General features: G+C 39.0%; 1 protein-coding gene across 1 annotated transcript; it reads right to left on the minus strand.

Annotated features, from left to right (window-relative positions):
* Nucleotides 1-1,062: 1,062 nt before the first annotated feature.
* Nucleotides 1,063-10,466, minus strand: LOC114537122 (protein transport protein Sec16A-like). Its single transcript, XM_028558258.1, has 28 exons — nucleotides 10,072-10,466; nucleotides 9,592-9,798; nucleotides 9,177-9,515; nucleotides 8,745-8,926; nucleotides 8,370-8,515; nucleotides 7,898-7,950; nucleotides 7,338-7,482; nucleotides 6,968-7,150; nucleotides 6,477-6,574; nucleotides 6,222-6,303; nucleotides 6,018-6,123; nucleotides 5,691-5,790; nucleotides 5,551-5,599; nucleotides 5,225-5,281; nucleotides 4,921-4,974; nucleotides 4,743-4,829; nucleotides 4,442-4,528; nucleotides 4,101-4,255; nucleotides 3,653-4,034; nucleotides 3,321-3,428; nucleotides 2,968-3,057; nucleotides 2,803-2,856; nucleotides 2,579-2,690; nucleotides 2,121-2,324; nucleotides 1,829-1,957; nucleotides 1,691-1,733; nucleotides 1,377-1,446; nucleotides 1,063-1,100 (listed from the first exon to the last, which is right to left on the minus strand). Exons 1-27 carry the CDS (start codon nucleotides 10,464-10,466, stop codon nucleotides 1,380-1,382), a joined length of 3,714 nt encoding a protein of 1,237 aa, XP_028414059.1. The 3' UTR covers nucleotides 1,063-1,100; nucleotides 1,377-1,379.
* Nucleotides 10,467-10,954: the final 488 nt, after the last annotated feature.

The following is a 10,954-nucleotide window of genomic DNA, read 5'->3' on the forward strand; positions in this document are numbered from 1 at the left end:
GCAAAAACAGTAAATACCTAAATACTGTATAAAATATGGAGACGCACGGTTTTAATAATACAATAAATGTGTATTACGTTATTCCTGTTCGTTGTTCATGAAACATTAGTACTTTGTACGCGATCTGCAATTCATTATGTTTCCTTTACGTTTTCAGATGTTATATAAAAAACATGTACATATTGTCATAGTTTCCATGGATAGTCGTTACTTAATGATTCGAGCAACAGAGGGAGGCGTAGGCGTAAGGCGTTTGCAAAACTTGGACCGTCTACACTTTACATAGTCTATGACGTTACTGCCGCTTTACACCATAACCCGACAGATTTGGAACGGGTATAAATTTTTTTATAAATTTTTATAAAATATAAAATAGGTATAAAATAGTTTTGGCAATCCGTTGACACGCAAACAACTGTCGGTTGAATAATTGAAGAAAAGCAAAAGGGAATGCTAAATGACTGAAGAACAAACACATGACGTTCTTCATGACGTCAATTACGACCATAGATACACAGCAAAACATATAAGGTCAAATTGGGACCAATCAGGTGCCTTTCGCTCTTCTCCATACCGGTTCAGATGCCAAAATAGGATTTTTCTGGGCAGTGAGCGATTTGAATGGGGAGGGGGAGACTTTCGTGACGCCAGTCACGCCACTACGGTTGGCGTCGACAGAAAAATGCTTAAAGTTCATCCACCGGCGCATGTAATATGATTTATCTGCATCGTCATTCAGCGATAAAAACAATCACACGATAAAATAATGCTTGTAGAAGAGTGTAGTTTATTCCATATTTCATGGCGTGCCTTGAGGACACACATTATTACACATATATAATTATACTGATAAATAGCTCTGTCATTCAAATGAACAATCACTCATTGCTCATCAATTTCTCATAAACTTACATAAATTTAATACTGTATTTATACTGTTTTTCATTTTACTGCGTTTTTTTTTTTTTTTGCGTTTTCTTTTTTTTTTACTTTTTTTATTTTGGTCTTGGGTATAATCTGCCCCGAGTGGACGCCGGCGAAGGTGTTGATAAGTAATCAGCTGGATTGAAAAACGGTACGGCGGGAGACGATTGAGAATCCTGAAAGGAAAACCACACTCAATAATCATTCCTCACTTAGGAAAACATCCTGAGGATAATATCGAAACAGAAAGGATTCCTTTATGAGTGACACTTGACACTTGAACTAATGGTTTTAAGCCTTGAACATAAAGGGCAATTTTGTTTATTCCGCCTTTCATGCATCTTATTTACAATTTTAAGATAGCTGGCAAACCTAGTCACACAATTTGCGTTCCAAAAGATGGGAAGATCCAGTTAAATGTGCAATAACGGTGGCCTTATTCTTTCATTTACCTGTCAGTTAGTCGACTGTTCCTCCACAGTATTGTTGGCTACACTGCTCTGGTCAACGCCGTTGCTCTGACTGTAAATAAAACAAACAACAATATTAGTACCTATTTGGGATCCATATTATATATCCACCCTATAATACATCACTATTTAAGAATACTCTTCACAGATATTAACAACTAAACAGACACTGCAAAAAATAACAAACCTGAATCGTTGGATTTGATTCTCGCGCATTTTGAACTTTGTTGTCAACGAAAAAATTAAACATCGCGTATCAAGACGTATTGTTAAATCAAAGTGGTATTTTCACATACCTAGCTGGCGGCATCGGTGATCCTTCAGTATTCGACAGAATGTCTAAAGATAGTCGAAACGTTTTGTAGTTGGTGATGTATAGTTGATAACACTAGGCTACTAGGTGTAAGTAAGCGATTTCGTTCTTTAACACTTACTGCTTGCTATTGGTGCCTGATTTCCTGGTGGTGCTGGAAACGGTTGGAAAAGGAGAGGTGACGCGGTTTCGTTAGGTTTCGTCGTTGCCCCTGAGGCACTCAAGACATCAACATAGTTCGATCTATGTCCTGAAACAACAGTTCAAAGTTCAAATGTAGAATTCTAATCCAAACAATCTAGATTCTCTCAAACCATAGACAATCTAAAAGACAGGATTGTCTATGCTCAAACCAAGCCATAATCCTATCGAAATCTCCGCTCTAATCATTATTAACATATTTTAGATGATACCTTTCGAGCTGTGAGCTCTACGCGAAAATCGGCTAGGTGTCGATAATGGTGAATTAATCAACGATATTTCTGGTTGATCTGGAGTAAAAGCGCCAGGAATGATTGGTGGAGCGTTTGCCGCGGGAGGAGTTTGCGACGCTGATGAAGCCTGGGATGCTGGAAGTTGCGGTGTGTTTGAGAAACCGGTAGCTGCACTCGATGTGCCTAGACAAAGAGGAAGTCGGAGTTTGTTATAGCAACATAACAGTTTTATGTCTTTACATACTCAGATTATATTTTCCCTTTCCCAAATATAATGCAAATATAAATTTATTAACACTATCTTATAATTCAAAATTAGGCTGATGAGGTCTGTAGAAATGAAGACGTTGAATTCTTGAAAGATGTGATTTGGGATCAGACTTGTATATGGGCCTGTAAAATACTTCATTTACAAGTCGACATTACAAGTTGCTTACCAGATGTTTGTGTAGGTTGTCTAACAGTTCCTGATGGGATGGTAGGCATGACAGGTTGGGCACCGCCAATCAAAGATGGATCAATTGGTGGTGGAGGCAAATCAGCTTTCTCCTTTTTAATGAAAGAACAAAGATTAATATCAGCTTTATAAGCGTGTGCATTGTGAAGAAAGAAAATACACACCTTTGCAGCACACTACAAAATAAACCATGTTTTACATTACCTCTTCACCTTCTTCCGTGTTCACCCACTTTCCTTCTTTTTCGTCCCAATAGATCTAAAGAGTAAACATATACGAAACTTTTTAAACAATAAATCATAATGTAATATATATTTTCGTAAACAAAAGCTGAAAGGCACATATTCGAAGCAAGGCACTATAACTTACAGTTTTCTTCTTATCGTCAGGTAAGATAATCTCGTTCTTGCCTTTGGGAATGAAAGATTTGAAGAAACCGCCGAATGACGTAAATAATCCCTAAATAAAATGAAAGTCAAAATTTCGTTGGTTTAAGCATTGTTTAAAACAACCGCCCCTAACACACAATATAAACTAACAATTAAACTTGCTGAAACATCTGTTTTCTACCATATACCTACGCACACAAACTATAAAACAAGACCTCGGAAAAAACAGAACATGTTTCGCTAACGGTCAACAATTAGCTCAATACGATTACTGCATGTTTCTCAATTCCGGGTTGATTCTGAATCTGCAATTTGAAACTGTAAAAAACTTACGCCACTCTGTTTCTCTGAGTTCTTGTTATCGTCTTTTTTGGTCTTCTTCTCTTCCTTGGTCTGGGCTTGAGTTTCTTCCTTCTTTGCGCCATTCGCAATATTTGATTCCTAAAAACGATTTTACAGAAACTAAATATTAGTAACGTACTCTCGTTAAATAATTAATATCCTATGCTACTCGGGTCTAAATTGTTCGAGTAAAGGCCCTATTCATCTAAAGTTGGTGCAAACATCTCTCCATAATACTGAGTTTAATCTATTCCAAATAAGGTTACCAGGATTTCTGGGCGATCTGGTACCGAAGGGTCAATTCTAATAAACATTACACTTACCCTGAAGTTAGATTGAGCGTAGTAATCAAAACTATTATCTGAAGTCGCAGGCGCTGAAATTCCACTTGTTTCGACTGCGTTAACACTAGCATTACTCGGCTGCTTCCGTAACAAATGCTCAAAAGAGTCCCCTTCGTAGAAGTTTGTGCCAGAACTTGGTAATCCTGTTTCATCGTGCTCTATGCTGCTCGGAACTGCTTGTGCGACATTTTCATAGGGGTAATTCTCCGGTGGAAGAGTTTGGTCGGTGGGAGCAACCCCGTAGGGTAATTCCCTTGCGATGGTACTGGTCTTGAGCTTGAAATTCCCCGGTGTAGGACATGTTGCCACTTGGTGCAGCGGTGGGCTCGAATTGAGCGAAACTCTGAGAAGCTTTGTTGTCCTCGCGATATAAAACTTGTTCCTGGACTATGTCACTATTTGTTTGAGGAACAAACATTGTAGGTACCATTGTAGTGGAATTTGAACTTCTTTATGATCAATGTTTTGCGTGTGTTCATACGGCATTTCCTGTGGAAGTTGCGATTGCTGAGGTAGTTGTTGCGCCAATGTTTGCCAGCTGCTGGTAGACAAGAACGAGTGCCATAAGGTTTCGTTGTTTTCCTAAAAAGACAATTTTTAACACGCCTTAGAAACGTTTCGCATGGAAAACTGCAAGCATGCTTCCAGGACAGCATCAGTTGGCGTGTCCTCACAGAAACGACGCTGTCTAATTGTTGATCGCAAAGTTTCACTTGCAGATTTTAGGATCGACATAAAAATCATGTAAAATAAAAATATACTTCGTACCTTGAGTAGATCTAACAATTGTTTCAGGCGTCCGTTCATATCTAATAACGGCGCAATAAATTCTCGTCTGTAAAGTCTCATGGATAACTGTAAGGAAAGAAAATTTGAGCATCAAACGATTTCACCATGTGTATATCAGGTTGTATCTGAAAACAATAAGCTATTCAAAAATTTCATTATTCGCTTTTGATTTCTTGATTTGAGCGAAGGCTAGAACAGGCCTAAAACGTCTATTTTAAACAAATATGCGTAGTTTTACTTGAGAACGGAACGAAAGGTAAGGCGAGAAATGATGACATACCGCATGAAGTCGCGTTATCATATCTTTAGTAAAAGATGTTGAATGCTTCAAGACATCATCTACCAATTTCTCGCAATAACGAAATGCCTAAATAAGACAATGCACGCGTGTTAAATCAAAGATTGTGAAGGTTGTGGAGTAACACCATAAGTCAAACGAAGATATAACAATTACTAACTTTATTATGGAATCCGGCATCGGCCAATGAATGGACGTACAATTCTTTCCATGGCTGAAAAAAACATAACGTTAAAGAATGTGCAGCCAAGGTTCAACTCCATGACCAACCAAGTGTAAAATTATCTTCTGATCTCAAAAAATCTTATTCTATAGAATAGATATCCCCGCAATTTGCGGAAACGTAAGCAAGTATTGAAATACGAAGTAAAGTGAGACGCTGAATTGAACAACTTATGCGGCACTTCTGCGTTCTTCAAAGTTCAACACACATTAGAGAAATCTACAATGAAGTAATTTCTAACCTGGAAATCTTTTATTATAAAATTTTCATCTTTGAGGCTCATAGCGTATTCATATATCTACAGGAACATGTTGTTGGTTAACAAGAATACAAACACAATACCGGCTTTTGACTATTTTAAACAATTTTATAACAGATGCATGTATCAGGCAAAAACGGATGAATGTTTAGGTCGACTGGCAAACAGAGTGGAAATAAAGCAATAAAAAGGCAATGGCGGAATAAGGTTTAGCAAAGTGAAAAAAACATAAGAGAATTCTGGAGCATGCTGCATGGCAGATATATAGCGGCTTCAATAAAGGATTTGTAAGCATTTCTGCGATCTACCTCTGTGCGTTGAAGAGCCAGGAAATCCACGAATTCTGGTCGGATTTCACTACAGAAAACAAGAGTTTAAGTTTGTGAAAAGATGAACCATGAACCTTTATGTTCATTAAACAGACAGACAATGCGACTCTTCAACTTACTTCGAAGAATAACCTAGTAACAATGTGCCACTCTGTTTACTAATTTCTTCTCCTGCTAATATGTAGCAAAGATGAGCTGCTTCAATCAGGCCACGAGACTCTGGAAAAGAGAAAGTAACATTTTGCATGATAGCAACAAACACAAGCAGTATGTCGTTCACCTAAAGTGTCAATCGAAACAAGAATCTCTTGAAGGAAACGTTGCCAGTGTCCTCGTGACTTGTTTAAGCAGTTATCACCGTATGTGAAAATGCATCAACTTGATCACGCATACTACAACGTAGCTTGGACAAATTACCATCCCTGGCTTATCCAAACTGAACTTACCTAAGCTCGCGCCAAGTGCATGAATATTTTCGCTATCTTTAGCGGTTGACTTGGATGGATTTGAAATCATGATTGCCAAATGTTTTCTCCATCGCCTTGTCTTTTTCTAAATTTTGACAAAAAAAGATAGGGTACTTTATAAATTCTACGTGAACTGTACCGGGTTTGTGAACCACATTGGTCCAGATAATTCTTCAAACTCACATCTAAAATTGAAGGTCGCTTAGACCCGAGATGCTGATACAAACATAACAAGGAGTCGTCCTCATTAAGTTGACTGTTGAATCTACAATAAACAATGCGAAAAAGCATTGGAAAATATACTGACACATGTACAATATGGAAAAATAGAGATTTGCAAGCAGTTAGGAGAGATCAAGCAAGAACACAATTGAGAGAGACGTGTACACAACAAGCAGAATAATTCAAATATAGCAAGCAAAGAATAAATGTCGTTACCTTTCCATGATATTCGAAAATACATTCTGGTCAGTGTGGTATGCTAGCATCAAGGCGTGGCCCCAGATCTTGGAGTTTACTGCGTGTTCCAGAGCTTCCTATGGAGTGAAATGAATAAATGTTAAAACAGTTGTATTGTTCTCCACTTCGCCGCGGGTATAAATATATAGCCAGAATTCATGAATAACTCTAAGCTCGTATAACGGCCAAACTACTTGCACGTGCAGTGTTGTTCTAAAAAAACCGTAAAGAAACTGTAGATAGAATGAATTGCTTTCTAGATCTTCTGCATGGAGTAGTTCCTACGTCTAACAGGTCAACAATATTCAAAGGTATTTTTCTACACATGCTTCTTTCAATACAAGCGCACGTAATGGTAAAGATTAATCCTTCTGTACTTTTTACCACTTCTTGCGAACGAATTCGCCAGGAGGAGAGCGGGCTTTCGTCAGGCAAGAGAAAAGCGATGGCAAGATTAATAAACAGCGTACCTGTGTTTTGCCAGCCAAGAGAAGCTCTCGATATGTCGCGACTTGATCGTGTTTGGAATAATCTTGCCCATCAGCTGCAAAGGATACCCTTTCAGAGCTGAAAGAACTACGTTCCCGTCTTGTATAAGAATCTTCGGGTAGGTCCGAGGTTAGAACCTCGGCAATATCGGTGTTGAGGTACACCTGGAATAAAGATCGCAGTTCAACGAATGAAGAAAAGGCCAACAGAAAGAGTTAAAAACTCTCCATATTAAAACGTAGATTACTTAGAAATTATTTTGATCCAGTGCTTTCAGACTGTTTAAAAGTGAGCTAATCACACAATCTTTATAATTTTTATGCATGCAGAAAGACTGAATGTAGTTCTTACCCCATTTTGTTGGACCATAACAGCCAACACTTGCCAAAGAATGTAGCCAGCCTCGCGTTTTTCAAAAGAATCGCTTTGGTTGTTGAAAGCCATCATGGCCATCTCTTTGGCATACTTTACAACATCCCGTTTATGGGTTTTGCCCCTGTGAAAAATACATATATGTTATTGACTGAGCGAGAGGTCCGTACAGGACGGCGAAAAAAGAATGAGATCAGTATCCTCCTGTATGGACCGAACAAGCTCAGTCAATAAACTATTTATTATATGACTAAAAACGTTTAAAATTCCCAACTAAAAAATTCCCGCCGAACCTGGCCGGTCCGTACTGTTGGTTACCGACCGCTCAGGAACCAATCAGAATGCTTGATTTTAGTTGATGGCCGATGAACTATTCTAGACATATAAAAAGTAGAATAAAACATTGAAAATAAATAAAATTTGTATGCTTTTCAAATGCTGAGTGATAATACAGTCTTAGTGCCGAAAAATTCCTATCAATCATATCCTGACTCCAGAAATGAAATCGTCTTAAACCAGCCATTATTTTGGCATTTTACCTGCAAAGTGGTCCAGGGAAATTGCGCATCGCCTCGTTGAATCTACCTTCGCTCTGAATAAAACAAGATCATATGCGTCAATTTATACTGTAGAATATTTTAGGTATGTCGCAACCTGTCAATTGACAAGGGATAACCAACCTGATTGATTAGAGCTAACGCTTGCTGTTTCTGATCTATCTGATCTCCCTGGAAGTCGAATAATACGCTACTATTGGTCTTGAGTGTAATACTGTAACTAGAAATCTATACAAATAAGGCTTAGACAAAGCTAGCATCAGTTCTATATCACAGAATTTCTGTCTCCGCTGTTATTATACAAACGACTATGACTATCTCTGACATTCAGACCTATACCAATACATCTAACTGGAATTTGTCTTCCGCAAGAAGCCTAGAACAGTATTAAAGTGTCGTCCCAGTTGTAGTTATACGTACAGAAATAGTTAATATGACGTAGCTATATGATTACCTTGACATCAGTCAAGTACACTTCAGCAGTCTCACCATCAAGAACCTGTCTGGCTGGAGCAACACTCAATCGAGAGGCGGTTGAAAACGCTCCAACAATATGAGGTTTTGTATGCTGCTTCGGGGTTAGTCGTTCAGGAGTAATTACTACAACAGAAGAAAATATATTTACGATTTTAGCTAAGGATAAACAACCAGGTTTCTTAGGATTCCAGCCTGCTGGAAAGACCTCGTGACAGTTATCGAACGAGCGATTCCAGTGCAGTACCATAAAGGTAACTACAAGTTTCTGATGATTTTTAAACTTTGGTCTTCGGATTTTTGATATCTCGCCAGGCTTCATCCACCGCTGTTTACTACTCTACTTAAATCTTACTCCGTTTAACCGTATCTTCAGCGGCGATTGCACTACTCTGTTGTTGCTTGTTCTGGTCATCCCGCTTGATACTGTCTCCCAGAGAGTTTGATGTGGATGAGCTGTAACTTCCTGAGCTCAATCGTCTTGAGCTACGGGATGATTGGTGACTTCGACCATAATAGTCCTCGCCTCTGCGATAACTGAAAAGAAAATATTGAGAAGGTCGACTTAAAGAGCTCGACGACTGCACGAAAAGTATTGTAAACAACTTTGTCATTCATTACAATACGTTGCAAGTATTATTACTTTTCTTTCAATCATAAACAAATGTAGAACTATGAGCCATGAAAAGCTTTGTGTAAGTAAGGACATTATCTATGTCCACTTTGGAATGGAGCCTTGTAATTTACATCAAATCGTTCTCGAATGCAGTGAAAGTTAAGAACTTACGAATCTTCATAGTCGTAGACCGTTCGTTTCGAGTGGCGGTTGTTACTTCGTCGAGCCCGCGAGCTCGACCGTGATGAAACTGAACGTGGAGACTCGTCCCGAGATGATCGTCCTGAACGAGAACCACGCCGCTGACTATCACCACTGGACCCACTAAAGCCAGACTCCCCGCGATGGTAATCCCGATCATAAGAATCACGATAATATTTATCATAATATGCTCGGTCATTGTAGTCTGTTCTTCTTCTACCCTGGCTCTCTCTTCTTCGCTCACGATTGCGACTTCTTCTCGAGTCAGATCTGTGATATCGTTGATCATCATACTGGCTTTCTCGCCTGCTGCTTGAAACAAATAGTTTGTATGAGAAATACTGTTGTCTGAATTCAAACCACTTCCGCATAAAACAGCACTTACTTCTCTGCACGGATCCACCGTTCTCTTTTGAAAGACCAAAACCACTTTCTGCTCTCATCATAATATCGATTGCTTTCCTCCTCTGAATCAAAATCTTCATACTGTGTATCAGTGTTGCCATGCTGCTGCCATTGATCAGTATCGTTGGTTGAATACTGTAGATTAACATTGCTGCTAACTTGCTGTGGGTATTGCCCGCTAATTTGCCTACAAATGATGGATTTGTTTAGTTGAACACGAGAGGATAATGTGCAAAAAATTACTTCAATTTTGTGTTTTAACAAATTTAGCCAGTAATTTCATGATCTCGTGAATGTGCTTGCCGGCCACTTCGCTATAGTAGTCATGTAGTCTAAGTTCTAGAAACATTGGCTTCTACGTATACAATATTGTAATACTTTACTACTGCTTTCGGTGCCTAAGGTGGTTTTAAGAACTTTATACAGTCTATTGTAGAGTACTTTAAAATATCTCATTTACCTTTCCACTTTTTGATGTTGAATATTCTGCTGGTACTCCTGTGCCTGCTGTTGCAACTGTTGTTGCTGTTGCAACTGTTGTTGCTGTTGCAAATGATGTTGTTGAGTAAACTGATTCGGTTCAGACCTTTGTCGCTGTACATTCATGTGTCCTCCTCGCAGCTGCTGATTTTGCGAGCTGAACTCATCTTGAAACAGCATTTGTTCGTACTGTTGTTGCTTGTACTGCAATTGTTGCTGTTGGTATAACAACTGATGCTGTTCCTGTTCACTCGAGGAAACCATACCTTCAATCTGGCCAGAACCATAACCATCACTGGTAGCAACAGGATGGTCAACATGACCATCGGCGCCACCATACTCAGGGACCATTCCCCCACCACTACATTCACGCATCCGAGCATGCTCACTCTGAGGCAACCCGGTACGCACTGCAGAGCGGCTGCGCGTCAGGATGTGTGAAGGAGTTCTGGGGGAGACCGGTCATGGTCCCAGAAGCAGGGGCAGTCTGTTGCAAGTGCTGGTCAGGAATCTGGTTTGAGGAAGGAATGTTGTTTACTACAGGCGCTTGGATGACATTTGGCCTAAAAAATTAAAAGTATCAACAGTCTAGTCCGTTAATTGAAACCAAAAAAAATAATTCGCCCCCAGAAACACCATGAAATCTTTTTACTGAATAGGTTTTGATCCGTTGACGCCGTTTATTAATAGGTCACACTATTACGTTATGTACCAGTTAATATCGGTATTATATTTAATATTTGAGATAGTTTAAAATGCAAATTTGTACAATGTAATACGTTAATTCTACAACTAGACTCTTAATTTTAAGCTCTTAAATTAACGCTTAATTTTAATATGCTTTCTCTTAAGCCAAGAGTCGT

Source organism: Dendronephthya gigantea, unplaced genomic scaffold (genome assembly GCF_004324835.1).
Source record: "Dendronephthya gigantea isolate DGI-Jeju-01 unplaced genomic scaffold, DenGig_1.0 000150F, whole genome shotgun sequence".
In the NCBI taxonomy this organism is placed as follows: Eukaryota; Metazoa; Cnidaria; class Anthozoa; order Malacalcyonacea; family Nephtheidae; genus Dendronephthya; species Dendronephthya gigantea.